Source organism: Leptopilina heterotoma, unplaced genomic scaffold (genome assembly GCF_015476425.1).
Source record: "Leptopilina heterotoma isolate Lh14 unplaced genomic scaffold, ASM1547642v1 Lhet_201, whole genome shotgun sequence".
NCBI classification, from domain to species: Eukaryota; Metazoa; Arthropoda; class Insecta; order Hymenoptera; family Figitidae; genus Leptopilina; species Leptopilina heterotoma.
This window is the reverse complement of record NW_025110916.1, coordinates 395,697-413,497: the sequence shown is the minus strand read 5'-3', so window position 1 is coordinate 413,497 and position 17,801 is coordinate 395,697. Positions and strand designations below refer to the sequence as shown.

The window sequence follows — 17,801 nt, the reverse complement described above, 5'->3', positions numbered from 1 at the left end:
CAATCATAAGAATATTGCACAAAATTTTTAAATTTTACATTAGATTTGACACCATATTGGTCCGCCATCTTGAAATTTTTAATTCTACTTTACTTTTCTCGAAAGTGTATAATTTTTATGCACCGATGGTTGAAAATAGAATTTTATTCTTACAATTTTTCGAGGTAAATAAATGTCAAACTTGAAAAAATGAAATTTTTTTGTTTTTTGACATTAAAACCGCCATATTTAATTTTGGTTTGGACGAAATTTATTTTTGACACCGGAATCGAAAAGAACACATCTAAAATTGTCAACCGTTTTATTTATAATTACGTAGCTTGAAAATGACCAAAGAATTTTCACGAGTTGGGCGTTAATGGGTTAAGTGAAGCTATCAAGTTTTTTAAAATGGCCTTAAAGGGTTAATCACTCCCTTCCCAATTTTTTGTCCGACATATTGGATCCACCATTTTGAATTTTGAAAAAGTTGACAACAGATTCGTAATCAGCGACCCTAAAATCGCCGAGTGTTCATTTTTATGAGCTCATAATAAGCTTTGAGTAATTAAAAAAATTACCATTTTCTTTGCAAGTCTTATCAAAAACATCTTTTTTAATGTTATAATAATAAAATTGTTATAAACATATTGTACTATTATTTTCATAAAGTAAATCAAATTTGTAGGAAATTTGTGTTACTTGTTGGTGATCGACTAAGCTCTATGCCCGAAATATCAAGACATGGAATTATTATGTTTGATGAAATGCAAACACGAAAGAACATTAGACTAGACTCGAAGACAATGAAGTACACAGGTCTCGTGGATTTTGGCGATGAAGAAGAGTGTAGAAATATTAATGAAGTCGCAGATCACGGTTTACTTTTCGCTTTCCATTCGTTAAGTGATAATTTCACGCAACCGATAGCTGTTTTCGCGTCGAAAGGTCCAACCCGTGGAGTAACTTTAGCTAAATTAGTTATACAATGTATAGCTGTTTTAGAAAAAGTTGGAGCAAGAGTACATGGTGTTGTGTCCGATGGAGCAGCAACAAACCGCAAATTTTGGACAGAAATGGATTGTAGTAGTAGTAGTAGTAGTAGTAGTAGTAGTAGTAGTAGTAGTAGTAGTAGTAGTAGTTTTCTTTGTATATTTATGAATTTCATGTTATATAATGTTTTATATATATATAATACATTTTTTTTATAAACTCTTTTTTATTTATCTTGAATAACCATTATTTTTTGTCAAATTAATACATTTTTCCTATTATTGTAATGCTTTTATGATGCGTGGTGCGCGCAGCGTCATCTCTCGGAATATTTTAGCATATAGAAATGCAAACCACTAAGCTGACATATTTTTAGTGTACAATGTATAGGAGTCCTACTGGGGTGTTCCTAATAATGCACAAAAGTGGCGATTTCAGATAGCAGACGAAAGGGAGTAAAAGTCATTCACTTGTTCGACTTGTATGAAAATGGCGGCCATTTTCTCCCTTGGGCAAAAATAACGCTTGGGATCAGCTAATTTTCTTGCCCATGGGAGAACACGGCCGCCATATTCATACGGTCGAAGAAATAAATGACTTTCCTCCCTGTCGTCTGCTATCAGAAAGCGCCATTTTTGTGCATGTGCGATAAAAAAGTTTTTAGAGCAAAAATGGACGTCCTCGCTGTACTGGTGATGAACGGAGTGCACTCCGGATTACCGTAGATTACTAGAATAGACGTAGCTCTTTTGAGACTTAGGAGAGCAGAAAGGCACGAAAAGAGGAGTTATTAGCCTTATATGAACTAAACTTAAAAAGAAAGAAAACATTTTTAGTACCTTTTTTTAAATAAAAAAGTAGGCAAAAAATCGAAATTTTTTTTAAAAGTGTCAATTTTTTAATTTTCAATATTTTCACTTAAAAGATAGTTCACTTAATGAACAAAAATGACACGACAGTCATGAACTCCGGTGGAGTAGCTCTGTATGCAATAGCTCACAATTTGGAAGATTTTTGTTATATACCCTTAAAAAAATATGAGTTACAGTTAAATATATGAACAACAGGATAGAAATGTTTTATTTCATTCAAAAAAATTCTTACCTTAAAAAAAATTGCGAAAAACGGCTAAAAAACAGCGTTCTAATGTGGTTTCCCCCCTTAAGTATTATGTAAATAATGTATATGCTAACCTGCTTTATGTGCCATGGCAACCATTTTGCTCATTCTAACCTGCTGAACTTTACATAAACCAGTAATTCTCTGTGGCAGCATACAACCATCTGATCGTACAAACTGACTTATTATTAAGACATCCTGCAAAAAATAATTTCAATTAAATACTGAAATATGTGCATATATAGTTCAGTATGTATTGTAGAAAAAACTTGTAGTCCTTCAAATTTATTTTATTATTTTTTCTTCTCAAATCCCAGTGAGAAGTACAAAATCTAATAGTGTACTAGTGCCAGTCTAACATACGTATTTGCAATTAATTAGATATCGAATAAATTGTCTAAATCGTCCATTGTACCTCACATTTCTTGATGGTGCGCATTAACAAGAATTAAGTAGTCTAATAAAATTATTTAATATCAATGAGTGCCGGGCTGAAAGTTTCCTTTTCATCTAAAAAAACAAATACAAAAATAATAAAGTGAATGTGTGAATAATTAATGGACCCAAAAACTGATTGAATGTGAAAAAAAATATTTTATTGAATATTTGCAGTAATTTTCAATATTTCTTTAAAGAAAATGGTTCTTTTCTGTGTAGCTATACCAAAAATATAATATATATTATTATATATACAAGAGACTTCTTTCCCTAAAATTTTTTTTTAAAAAATTCAAAAATTGTTGAAGATACGCCATTTTGAATTTTAATATTAATTTTATAAAATTTTGAATATCTCGGAATATTATTTGTACCGATTTTTTCTTTTTTGTCTTGGAAGAACCCTTTCAGCATAACAAGTCAAAACAATGCCCATTTTAGTTTTTATTTGAATCACGTAGTGCTAATGCAACGCTTGGCAACAGTCCATTTGTATCTCACACATTTTACTTCGTGTCGTCTGCCAATGTTTTTATTATCATGTCGGAATTAGAAGAAAATGCTGTGCAAAAAGCAAAAATTTATCGTTGGAAGGGTAAAATAGTTACCCAAAGAGTTTATGAGAACCGCTGCAGGTTGCAGGAGGTGGGAAAAAACCTTCGTGATGTTTATGGGATCAGGAATGATCAAAAAGCTAACCTCAAAAGTGTGAACAGTGAACAGAGTGAAGGCAGACGAATAATTCATCTGAAAACATTGTCAGAACAATTGTTTTGTGGAAACTGCAAATCGATTTTGTCATTAAAAGACGTTGTTAATGAAACGAGGTTTGGTTTGGCGTCTGTCTTTACTGTAAAGTGCAGAAAATGTTGTTTACTCACTCAAGTGTCATCTGATAAACAACATACTGTTTCCGGACAAAATAAACATTTTGATGTTAATACAAAAGTTGTTGTTGGTTAGTATAAATAATTATAAGTTTACTTCCTCTATTAAAAAATACTAATAAATATATATTTCTAGGAACATTGAATGCAGGATTGGGCAATACTCATTTAAATAGAGTTTTAACATCGGTAAATATTCCCGGATTCGGATGGAATATTTTCAAGACTCACGAAAAAGAAGTGGGAACTGAAGTCGAGAAAATGGCACACGAGAGTTGCTTAAAAGCAGCAAACGAAGAAAGAGAATTAACAATTTCAAATTATGAGGAAGTAAAAAAATTGTTGTAGGTTTTTTAGTTCATAAATAATGCAAAACATTAATTTGTTTATCATATACTATTGATTATTGCATTTTATGCAATTATAATTTTAAATTTTTTGATCAAATTTTTATCATTCTGATTTATTTTTAATTTGTTTATTGTATTATACTATTTTTTGCTTTACAATTTTGTATTATTTAATTCAATAATTCAATAATTTACTCTTTATTTACTTTATTTTATTAATTTATAGAACCAATGGATATAAAGTTAATTTGAAAGTCTTCTCAAATGTTTTTGTATTTGAATTATTTTCCACTTTTTGGAAGAAGTTATAACTTTCTTAATTTCTTGATATTAAAATTTGGTTATTATATTTTTTATTTTATTTTAAGTATTAAATAACATATTTATTAATTTTAATGTTTATAATAACATTGTAATATTAATTTTAATTAAGTTTTAATTCTATTTTTCTTATATTGCCTTAAAAATCTTTTATACTTATATACTTTCTATTTATAATAAATGGATATATGCGTTTTGTTTTTTGTAAAATGTATATCTATTTTTTACTAAATAAATAAATTGTGAAACTTTTTATTATGCCTTTTTTACTTAAACATTTAATGTTATTTCAGGCCGAAAAATTTGGATATTCACTTTCTTTTTCCTGATATTCCGAATAATGTCGAAATTTTTCAAATTGCGGCAAATAATAAAGTACGTGTTGCTGCTTCTTTCGATACAGGTTGGTTTACGCGAGGAACGGGTCGATCTTACGACAGTATTTCTGGCACTGCGTCGCTCATGGGTTTTTTTTCTAAGAAAGTTATTTCCTATGCGACTTTTAATCGAAAATGTAGGATGTGTGAGCGCGGACATCCCAAAGATGACCACGACTGCCGATTAAATTTTGAGGGAAGTGCAAAGGCGATGGAGCCTCAAGGAGCAATAAATCTAATCGCAAAAAATCCCATTTTGAACGAGTGCAATATTGAGGTTGGTGTTATGATAGGAGACAATGATAGCACTGCAATTTGTGCTGCACGAAATGCAAGCACACATGACATCATCAAACAAAGTGATACTAACCACACGAGTAAAGGTTTGACAAATGAACTCTACAAAATTAAAAAAAAAATATAAAGAGCTTAATACTACTACGATAAATTATCTTCAAAAGTGTTTTAATTATTCTATTGCACAAAATAAAGGAGATTGTGAAAATATGTCAAAAGCGATTCGAAACATACCGTATCATTGTTTCAATAAACACCAAAACTGTGGGGCATGGTGCACTTTTTCAAAAAATCCCGAAAATTACAAACATTCAAATATTGGCGATGGGTTTCAAGATCCAGAATTTTTCAAAGAATTAGAGTGTCTTTTTAATATTATGGCTAAAAATGCGAGTCGATATTCTGCAGGGGGTTCTAGTAACCCAAACGAAAGCCTAAATGCTACGATTGTCAGTAAGGCACCAAAACGTTGTGTATACGGAATGACATCATCTAGTGATGTGCGAGTTGCTTGTGCAGTTAACAAAAAGAATAAGGGAGAAAAATATGTACCTCAATTATTAAATAAATTAAACTTATCTCCCGGAGTGCACACTGAAAAATACAGCGATAACGTCGATGAAAAAAATAAAAAAAGATATTTAAAGTCTTTAACTACTGCTTTCAAAAAACGTCGATTATTTCTCAAGAAGCAAAAAACTGAGTTGCGGAACAAGAAAGAACTTTCGGAAGGAACAAATTACGAATCGAACATTGGACTCCTTACTCCTGTAGATGAGAATATTCCACTTGCAAACGTCGATAAAAATTCCAAACCCATAGTCATATTATTTGACTTAGAAACAGGAAGTCTAAAAAAAGATACGGATATTTTGCAAATCGCTGCAAAATATCAAGGATATGAATTTTCGGTGTATGTAACTCCTTCACAAAAAATTTCCGAAAATGCAAGTCTCGTTAATGGTTTGCGTTTTGTTAATCAGCAATTGCACCTCCACGGTAAACCTGTTGAAACCGTTTCATTAATGGAAGCAATGCTCGCATTCTACCAATTTATTTGCTTTTTTGGAAAAAAATGTGTACTCGCAGCACACAATTGTAAATTCGATTACCCCCGGCTAATTTTGGCGACACAAAAAGTTTTCATGACAAAGCATTTTAAATCGGTCGTAGAAGGATTTTCTGATACATTGCCCTTAATTGCTAAGTCCACGGGTAAAAAGGGGAAAGGGCAAAATAAATTGGAAAATCTTGCAAATAGCTTTGGTATCAATGCAGACGAGGCGCACAATGCAATATGCGATGTTCAAATCCTCCTGCAAGTTTTAATGAAACTAGAAATTTCGAACCAGCAGATCGTCAAAGCAACTTTAAGTTGGGATAAAATCGAGAAAAAATCAATTGTGTCAAAAGGTTCATCAACATCTATAAAGCAGCTGGACTCATTGAAGACATGCACAACATACGCTACTAGGAAAAAAATGGCAGCTGCAAATATTACGTTTGACATGATTCTCAATGCGTATAAAGAAAACAAATTTATGGGTTTAATGGACATTCTAGGTCTCGATGAAAACGGAAAGGTTAAAGTTACTAAGCAGCAAAGAGTAATAAATAAAATTATTGACTTCTTAGAAGGAAACTCCAAATAATCGTTCCAAATGCTTTTTATAAGTTTCAGTCAAAACGAAATATTTAAATATATTATATTTTTTAAACAAAAGACTTATAGCATTCGTATAAATTATAAAAACGTGTTAAATAGAAAAGAAATTGTTAGTTTAACAATATAACATATCATTTAATTGTTAAAACGTATAAATGTAATTTACGTTTTTGTTAAAAAAATTAGAATTAAATGAAAATAGAACAATGTAAAAGTTGCCAAGTAGCAAATGGTGCTTACCAAATATTGTTGACTTCATAAAAAAATTATCTTACCAAATGTTACTTATAAATAGTGTAACTCAAATTATTTAAATTGATTTTATTATGTTATGTTTCATTGTGTATAAAGTGGTCAAAGCAAAATATTTATTGACTCTATTAAAATCAATAAGTGGTACTAAATAAGAAATGAATGTGATTTTAACCAAATATACTTTTAATAAAAATATATTTCTTAAAAAATAAATACTGATTTTTTATTTTAAAAAAACCAAAATAAATACTTGTTATAAAATATAATAAATAATATTCTTTTGCCAGAGAACTTAAAAATGTAAACAAATTATGTATTTTTAAATTATTAATTTTTCTTATTTTACCAACCAATTCAATTTTTTTATAACGTAAATAAATTTTCAAATCTTGTTAACCTTATTTATTTTTTGTTTTATTATATTTATTAATATATTCATTAATTAATTAATTCCAACTTATTATTTGCAAATTTATTCAATTTTTTAAATTAACAATTAATGTGTAAGAAACAGATAAAATATTAATTAAAATAATTTTATATTTTCTTAACAATTTTTTTAATGATGAATTTTCCATTAAAATATTTTTAATTATTAGAACCAAAGTTTTTCTTAAAATTTTGTATTAAAAATTCTGTTGTGCTTGTATTCTTGCATTAAACTTGTATATGAGAAAGTCAAATATATTATTTTTGCAAAAATTTGCTGTAGAAATTATGATATGTACTATATTAGTTACGATTTCAAAATTTAAATTTTCGCGCTACTTGTACACTTAACCTCTAAGAAGCAACGTTGCCAAGTGTCGTGCTTAGTAACTTCTGATTGATAAAAAAAGGTGTTTTTTATACAAAATAATTAATTTTGAGTCTCACAGGTTGTGACTGATCTTTTTTTTGGACAATATTTAAACATCAGTTCTTTAGCTTTAACTGTAAAAAATTACATCAATATCTCGCTGTCATTTTTCTCACAATTGAATTTTAAAGATGATGAAAGTGCATTTTCCCATAAGACACAATGTAAAATGTGAAAACATAAAATTGTTTATAAGTTTTCTTATACATTGTGCAAACCTCCAAAAATTTAACTACATATTTTTTAAACCAACATCTACCATTATTCCGAGTTTCATCAAAAACTCGCTGTTAATTCTATATCCGAGGGTACTTCCTTAAAACTATTGTATGGCTTTACCGAAACGATACTAAAAAAATGGGATGGGCAAGAACTTTTGGCTTTTTATTCGAAGCTCACCTTGTTGCTGCGCTAGTCTTTTTTTACAAAAACTTCAATATCTCCGGAACCAGATGAGTCTTCATCAATTTTGCTTTATTAAATTAAAGGTGAATTCATAAGGATTCCAAATATGTTAATAACATTTTTCTCAGAGAGGAGTAAATAATGAAAAAAATTTTTTTTAATTGTTTTATTTACATTATTTTTATTTTAAAGTACACATTTTTACATGAAAAATGTGTAAACTTCATAAAAATCTATAAACAATAGTCCGAGATATTCAAAACTTTATGAAATTAATATTAAAATTTAAAATGTCAATAAAATTTCTTTTTCTATAATATTATTAATTTTTTGGGTCTATTAATTATTTATAGATCAACTTAAGTATTTTCGTATTTGTTCACGGAGAGAAATCTGTTAGGATGCTCGAAACTTTTCATATACTTTTTCTATCGATTCTTTGATGCTAAAATCCTAACAGAGACCCTATTTATTGCTCGAGTCCGCCTGAATATTAGGCGGAGTCGACTGATATTCAGGCTGACCTCTTATACTTTTCGCTAGTAAGTGCTTATGCTATATTCATAACCTCTACTCCATGCATTATTTGCAACAGATTTCTCTCCGTGTTTCTTTAGGTAAAAAGGAAACTTTTTCTGCCCGGCGCTCAATGATATCACCAGATTAAAAAATATCTTAACAAATCGCGGCCAGGCTAAAGTCCACTTAATCTCGCAATCATCAGCAAACAAAATATGTGATGAGAATGTAATCCTTAAAGTTGTAGTAACTTTAAGAAAAAAAATAGGTTTTATGAAACGTATAATAGGAAACAGGAAAAAGAACGCAAATAATGGACAACGGCCGTAGAGGACCGCAAGCTATTTGCGCGCAAAGCGCGCATCAATCTTCGGAGCACGAAGCGTGACGACCAGCATTCGCGCGCTCCGAGGCGCGCTGAAACTTGCGATCGAAGCGAACCTCCGCGCTAAGCGTGGATGAGAATGTGTCCACCCGAAGGGCGCGTAGATTTTTTTAATAAGAAATGTCATTTTTCAGTTTTTTAGTTAAAAGTGGTGCTATTTTTTAAAATTTTGATTTTTAAGGTAATTTTAGATATAACCACTAGATTAATACCTCAACTGTAAAAGCTCTTTTAGTTTTTTGTTTTAGACCATTGGGGACGGCTCAACACCTGCAACCGCGAAGCACCTCAAAATAAAAGCATCGTTTATGACGCCCTCTACAGCCTAACATAAATGTTATTTTAAATTTTCTTTACTATTTTCTGGTGAATTCACACACAGGACATTCTAACAAACAAAACGACTTATTATTTATTAAAATCGGTTCAGTAGATTCAGAGATAAACTGTCCGCAATTTGAGAAAACGTTATTTTGAGAAAAACGCGTTTAAACTTACATGTATCGTTAGAGGCCATCCATAAATTACCTAAAATTCTTTTGCAAATTGAAACCCCTCCACTTCTTTTTTGTCAGACACTGTTACATACATTAGCACCAATGTTTCTACTGGTCGTAACAAAAAGCTGGACCACACCATCTTCTTAAAGACTTACTTAATTTGTCAATGGCTTTTTATATTTATTGAATACTTTTTGAAAAATTTACTTTTATTTTTTACAATTGGTTATGAATACTTTAGGAGGTACTTTTTGAAATCTTAAAGAGTTAAAAAATACAATCAAATTTTTTTTTTAAATTCTAAAGTGTAGTAATATCTTAAACTTTTTCAAAAAAAATAATTACTAAATTTAATTATTTCTAAAAATTCACACTATATTATTCTTAATATTCAATTATTGTCTAAAACTTTAACTGAAATTAATTTTTTTTAGAAAATTCAACGAAAATTCAATTATTTAAATACAAGAATAAATAATTTATTGAATAATTGTATAAAAAATAATTAAAATTCTGCGATGAGTTTTATTATTTGTGAAGATAATTGAATTCTAAAAAGAATTTTATTATTTTTGAGCAACATTTAATTTTTGCGAAGAATATTATTACTCTTGAAAATAATTGAATTTCTGCAATAATTTGTAACTTATTCAAAATTAAATTTTTTTCGTGTTTTTAACTAAAATTCTTCTATAAATACATTATTCCGTAGGCGTGAAATGAGTTGCGCCAAAAGTGAATTTGGGCTCTGCGCACGCAAGCTGTCTGCTACATCAGCTGATATATGTCATTAGTATGTGCAGAACCCAAAATTCATTTCTGGCGCAACTCACTCCACGCCATCCTTGTTCCCGTAAAACAGCCCGTAACTCTCTATACAATTGGAACAAAGTTTGCTCTCCTGTATATAGTCTTCTTGGTTTTAGAGTAAGGAAACACTTTTTCGTAGAATTTTAATTTATCAGAATTGTAATTTTATAGAATATTAATATTGCCAAATCTTTATAAATAAGATCAGACTTTTGTTTGTACATTCCATAGAATTTGAAAATTCATATTTAGTTTTTCTATTCGAGTAGTAAGAATGGGGATCCTCACAGCCAAACTTGACCAGTAGAGTGCAGCACTACTATAAGATTTTATGGCGCAAAATTTTAAATGTGATTTGTTGCATAATATTAATTAAACAATATAAATGGTTTTTGTTCATGTAAATGAAGAATAAAATCATTAGATCAGAAATATTGGTTATAATAAAGTACGGAAAATTATTTAAAGATGTTGGGAGATTCAAAATTAAAATGTGTTTACAATATTTTTAATAACAGGCAACATAACCTCAATTTTTTTTATCTATACTTTTACGATACTGTGACTTGCGAAACCGTCTTTCTTCCTGTGACACAAATTCCTCACCCAAGTAATTCAATTTTTAACTTTTCACAATTCCAAAAAAAGTATTTATTTACTTCGCCCATTTGTTTGTAAAACAAATATGACTTTTCGCGAAATCAAAAATTAAGCGCTAGAAAAATCTGTGGGATAATTAGAGACATATATATATATATATGAAATAATATATATTCTTCCCATAATCAATATTATTAGAAATTATAGTAACTCCAATATTAATGCTTATCACATGTGATTATTTATTTAAAGATTAAAGATTACATTTACTAGTCATCTACACATTGTACAACACTACAATAAACACGACCAAACAATTACAAGTCCAAAGACAATCTGGTCTCTCTCAACTCTTTTACACTACGACGCATGAGTAAAGTGAGAGAGAAACATAGGGGAAAGTGTGACAGAGACAAACTCCCCACATACTCCCCTCCGAGTGTTTAGCGATACATATAAATATAATAACGACGACTTTTTTAAACATTTAAGATCACATTTGTCTTACTCAATACTCAAATTATTTATCAATTAAAAATTATGATACAAATGTACATCGTATAAAAAAACTTTATTTTATTTTTGGATAGTCACTACTTAAAAATATATTATGCAACTCTTATTTTAACATGATATAAAATCTCTTTCATAAATACAATATACATTTATCTACTATAATAACTACTGTTGCTGTACAAAACTTTTTCTAAAAAAATATTTAATGATCTCTGTTATTGTTTTCTTTTGTACTTATTTTAATTATTATTTCTTTAAATCGAATGTAATCTTTTTCTTCCTATTAAAATATGTTGGCAAAGGTTTCTGAACTTCAAAGTAATTAAAATTATCATCAACTCTTGCAGAATTTGAATCATCATTCGAGGGTTGAGGATTGTTCAAAGATCTTCCAGAATTTAAATCTCTTGATAAAGGTTGAGGATCGAGAGGGATAAAAAACGCCGGTTTTACATTTTCCACCGAAACTCGACGACTGATTCCATTTATATCGATCTCGAAGATTCTATCCGAAACACGGTTTAAGACTTTGTGTGGACCAGTATACGGACACTCAAGCGACTTTTTTATAGTACCAACTTTCAAAAAAACGTGTGAACAGTTATATAAATTCTTATGAAAAAATATTTTTCTTTTGTGTTTATGTTCGACCGGGACAGATTTGACCTCACGCATGTGCTCCCTATACTCTTCGAGAAAAATTTGAGGTTCGGGAGAAAACTCCTCCGGAAGAACGAATTCTCCAAGGATCCTCAGGGTTGTACCGTACATATACTCTGCTGGAGAAGAACCAACTTCAATGACATTGGATCTGAGACCGAGGAGGACGGTAGAGAGAACATGAATCCACTTTTTTCCCGAATGACATCTTATCGCGGCCTTCAGGGTGCGATGCCAGCGCTCGATTAATCCATTTGAAGCAGGGTGGTAAGAGGTCGTACGAATTCGATGGCAGCCCGACAGCCTTAACAACGAAGAAAAAATCCGGGACTCGAATTGGCTTCCCTGATCGGTGGTCAAAGTCTCTGGTGTTCCGAACCGAGATATTCAGCCATCAACAAATGCACGGTAAATTGGCATAGCCTCGATGTTCTTTAAAGGTATGGCCTCCGGCCAACGCGAAAAACGATCTATAATCGTCAAACAATATCTATAATCCTCACAAATTGGCAATGGACCAACTATGTCCATATGTACATGACGAAAACGACCGTCAGGAGTAGAAAAATGAGTGGGTTGCAAAATAGTATGGCGATGGACTTTTGACCTTTGACACTCAACACAATTCCTGCACCAATCCTTAATATCCTTGTGCATGTTTAACCATACGTAGCTCTTACGGATAATACGATCAGTCACCTTGCCACTCGGGTGAGCATTGTTATGAAAATTTTCAAAAATCCTACGACGCAAGGAGACTGGAACATATGGACGGATAACTTCCCCAGAGACATCACATAACACTGCGGTTTGATCAGGACCCCAGAGCATGCGACTAAGATTAAGAGAAGTATTCCCTTCTTTAATTCAAGACTCGATTTCCTGATCGTCCCCCTGAGCAATGGACAATTCAACGAAGGTGACATCAGAAGCGACGCGGATCAAATCAGTGCGGGACAGACTATCAGCAACGACGTTCTCATCACCAGGTAAGTATTTGATATCGGTTGTAAACTGCGAAATGTACGAAAGCTGACGCAATTGTCGCGGAGAAGCCTTCTCGGACCTCTGATTGAAAACATAGATAAGAGGTTTGTGATCGGTCTCGATGTGCAATTCTCTTGCCTTCAAAAAATGCCTAAAATACTTAATTGCTTCATGAACAGCCGTGAGTTCGCGGTCGTAGGTGCTATAGTTTCTTTGAGCAGCATTAAAACTACGAGAGAAGAAAGCCAATGGTTTTCAGGAACCACGTTGAAATTGCTCAAGTGATGCTCCCATACCCAGATCGGATGCATCAGAAACAATCAGGATAGATAAGCATTGTAATATCAATGATACTACTTCGGCACTTCTCGAAAGCCTCAATAGACTGAGAAGACCACTTAACCTCCCTCTGATCATTTTTCTTAGAATCATGGAGAAATGCGTTCAAAGGTCTCTGAATATCAACAGCGTGAGGAATACTACGACGGTAAAAATTCATCATACCTAGAAATCTTCGAAGCTCCAAAAATGTCTTTGGACGAGGAAAGTCCACGATCGCTTTTACCTTTTCAGAGGTAGACCTAATTCCATCAACCCCAACAATATAACCGAGGAAATCGATCTCAGAAAGGCCAAACTGGCACTTACTAACATTCAAACGGAGAGATGCATTGGAAAGGCGTTCTAAAACAACTTTTAAATGGCTCTCATGTTCCTTGACATTGGACGAAGCTATCAGGATATCATCTATATAGGTAAAAACAAATTCGAGATCTCCCAGCACCCGATTGACATATCGCTGGAAGGTCTGACCAGCATTCCTCAGACCGTAGTTCATTACTGTAAACTCAAAGAGGCCAAACGGCGTAATAATCGCAGTCTTAGGTACATCCTCAGGTGAAATAGGATTCTGATTGTATGCGGAGAATAAGTCTGAGAAATTTAAGACCTGATTCACGATCAAAAACGAAAAAGCGTTCGGACTTCGCCATTATACCGTTCGCCTCAACACGGATTGGCGATTTCAGTTTTCCGAATCAGGCTTCACGAATTTACTATTCTTCTTGGGATATGAACATGGGTCCACACATTTATGAGCATTATCTCCGTAATTGTCATGGTAATAGCAAAACTTACGATCCCCAGAATTATGATCACGCGATTTGCCCTGGTTGAATCTCGAATCCGAACGCGACTTAGAACGATCTCTACGATATGATTTGTTCCGAGGACGGGACCTAGTCGAAAGCTCATCAATTCGAGCACTCATTTCATCAAGTCTAGACATAATACTATTCTCGACGGAAACTGCAGATACGTTAGTCTCGCAATTGTTATATGAAACGATCCTGTCGGCCATCGAAGCCAAAATTGTTAAATCCTCCGTGTTAGAAACAGCCAAAATAGAACGACAATTAGGGGGGAGATGTTCCATAAAAATTGGCCTAATAACCTCGTCACTGCATCTGCCACGAGCTAAATGCCTAATTCTATTTAATATTAAAGATGGTTTACCGTCGCCGATCACCTCGCCCCTTAAAATACTTCTCAATTCGCTTTCCGAAGATACAGAAAATTTTTTGATAATTCTCTCCTTTATTTGAAAATATAAATCCTCGATGCAATTGTTATTTGTTAATAGGTCACCGAGAGTCTGAACAACCTTAAAATCGAGGACTGATACGACAGCACCGGCCCTACAACGCTGCGCGAAAATACCAGAAGATTAAAAAATAAGTTCGATCTGAGCGAACCAAAGGTCAGGATCCGATCTGCAAAAAGAAGGAAGTCGTGGGAGACGTTGGTATACATTGTTCCGATACTGAGTTATTCTGCCTGGATGACGTGAATTCCCGAAAACTCCCTCAAAACTATGGGGCAAATGCACTTGGGCAAAAGGTCCCGGTCCCAAAGGATCACCCGACATGTCAGCAGAACGATTTCCACCATTCATTTTAAAAAAAATAAAAAAATCAATGTGAAAAAAAAATGTTAACTAAATCGCTCGAATGTTCGTGTTGCAAATAAACGATTCCCAAAATATCAAAAAAAGAAGCATATGTTAATTATTCCTCTCCGTCCTCAAAAAAAAATAAATGCATATATATATTTTTTGTTTTTTAAATCTTCGTCTTCAATAATAAAAAAATAAACCGTTGCGAACCAAATTAATAGAAGACGTGACCATCCAAATTAGTCGTATAATAAAAACGAGAATCACAATACACAAAATGTTGTCGATAAAATAAGGTGTAGTCAAAACAATTCGCATCTTTTCGTAAATAAAATATAAGGCGATAAATTAAACTTTTTCTCTTTTTTTAAATAAACAAATAGACATTAATAAAATTGTGGAAAAGAACTTTTATAACATCTCTTAAAATAAAGTATTACTTTAAATTGTCACCATTAAAATGAAATATATAAAAGATAATGATGAATGTTATTTTTAATTATTTGTCTCCTTGAAAGAGTGTTAATTACCTTTAATGTAAAGGTCACTGTTATTTCTACAAGATAAGTAAATATTCAAGTGTGAATTCTGATTATTTTTAAATCAATTTCAAGTTTCTTTATAACTACTTTTACTTGAAATAATCTTTAGAATAATAATTCTCCAAATCACAAATTTAAAAAAAGTAATTTTAAATTTTTTTTCTTTTAGCAAGAGATTTAGGCTGCGGTTACACCTCTGCAGGCAGCCTGCCTGCCTGCAGGTTTTCATGGTAACGTACAAGAGTAAAAGAGTCAGTGACTTCAAACTTCTCCCTTACTCTCGTTGCTCCTGCCTGCGCAGGCAGGCAGCCTGCAGAGGTGTAACCGCAGCCTTAAACGACCGATGCAAATTAGTCGCCAAAACGATTATAATAATAAATATGTTTAGATACTTAAGCAAACCATAAATGTCAAATAGGCGGTGAAACTCCTGTTGAAAGTTATGTTGCCGTACATGAAAAAGGTAAATTCCATTCCAATGGTATTCCGGTGTGTTTAAATCAGTCCTCGGAAAATCCATGACATGTAAGGCTGCGGTTACACCTCTGCAGGCTGCCTGCCTGCGAGCAACGAGAGTAAGGGAGAAGTTTGAAGTCACTGACTCTCTTACTCTTGTACGTTACCATGACAACCTGCAGGCAGGCAGGCTGCCTGCAGAGGTGTAACCGCAGCCTAAGCGTACCTCTTGATTCACAGGATGCATTGAAGGTCAAACCCAATCAGAGGATAGTCAGGAACGTTTCATGAAATGAGTCAAATCATAAGGGGTGCGGAAAACTGTTAAAAGCAACCAAGTAAGTAAGATCGTCACATACCTGTTGCATGGGCGGAATGTTCTGCCCATGCGCCGTTTTCCAAAGCGTAAAAAAATTTTTAATCTTCTTCACACCATAACTCAGCAAAAATGTTGCGTTGAATTGGCAGAAAAATGATATCCCAGAAGTCTGAACAGCATGTCCTTCCTCGACATCACAAATCCCTCAGAAGAATATCTCCAGGGTTCCTCATCGGCAGTGGAAAACGATGGAAGTAAAATGCGTTTGCTTTTCCAATATGGCGGTTTCAAAAATTGCCATGCGGTCGTGTATAATACTTATTAAAATATTCAATAATTATTGAATTTTTATACGAAATATGTTGTCGCCTGAAGCTCACTATTGTTTTTTATCGAGATTCATGACTTTTAACTTTTGGATGATTCTTGAATAAGCAGATATATTTCGATTTAATAACAGGTGTGCAATGCTTTTCCTCGGGGTCACCAATGTGGGATAATTAGAGACATATATATATATATTAAATAATATATATTCTTCCCATAATCAATATTATTAGAAATTATAGTAACTCCAATATTAATGCTTATCACATGTGATTATTTATTTAAAGATTACATTTACTAGTCATTTACACATTGTACAACACTACAATAAACACGACCAAACAATTACAAGTCCAAAGACAATCTGGTCTCTCTCAACTCTTGTACACTACGACGCATGAGTATATAGTGAGAGAGAAACATAGGGGAAAGTGTGACAGAGACAAATTCCCCACAAATCTTGCTATGGTGCTGCCATCTGAGATTAGCTTTACATATAATGATCCCCATTATATTATTATTATTATTATTATTATTATATTATTATAAGTCAAATTGATGTGACACTTTCTGTAGCTACTTTTTACTATAAATACAACTAATTTGCACTATAAAAATAAAATATAAATAATAAATCCGAATTTTTAAGCCAAAATCATATTTTTGATTTTCGACCAAATTTTTAATTAGTTTTTTTTCAATATTGTTTAATTTTTTATGAAGTTGGTATTGATATCGGTTGATGTTTTTAGATTTTAGATTACATTCATTACATTTATTTTATTAACAAGTTTAGAGTCATGAATTTGATGTCGATTACAAATTTTTTAAAATCAATGAACGTGAGTTTGCAAACAATTTCTATATTGATATTTTCAGGTTTTAAGTTTGAAAATTTCATAGTATGTATTGTCATATTTAACGTAGAAAATAAAATATATATGTTGAATATAAAGGGTGCAGTAAAAGTACCAATAAAACTAAAATTTTACTTCAGCGGGCACTGGGACATAGAAAGTCCTTAAGACGCCATTAAAGCAAATTGGGATTTATTAATCAAAATTTTCTTATTTTTGAATTCTAGAAATGTTTTAAAAATGACTAAAAATAAATAACAAATTCCTATTTATGAATTAAAATTTTTCTTCTTGAATTTTAGAAATGTTTGGGGTATGTTGTTGCTTTTGAAAACTCTATCCGGGCATTACGCAAGAACGGGTAAAATGTAAAATTCCATGAGGAAATTTTCAATAGGGATATGGAAAAATTATACCATACGG

The 17,801-nt window shown here is 32.1% G+C and overlaps 1 protein-coding gene across 1 annotated transcript in view; it reads right to left on the bottom strand.

Annotated features, from left to right (window-relative positions):
- Nucleotides 1–17,801, bottom strand: part of LOC122501093 (39S ribosomal protein S18a, mitochondrial) — a 79,458-nt gene that overhangs the window by 43,538 nt on the left and 18,119 nt on the right. Inside the window, exon 3 of the mRNA XM_043610357.1 lies at nt 2,166–2,289. Within this exon, the coding sequence (XP_043466292.1) occupies nt 2,166–2,289 (124 nt within the window). The remainder of the gene's footprint in view (nt 1–2,165; nt 2,290–17,801) is intronic.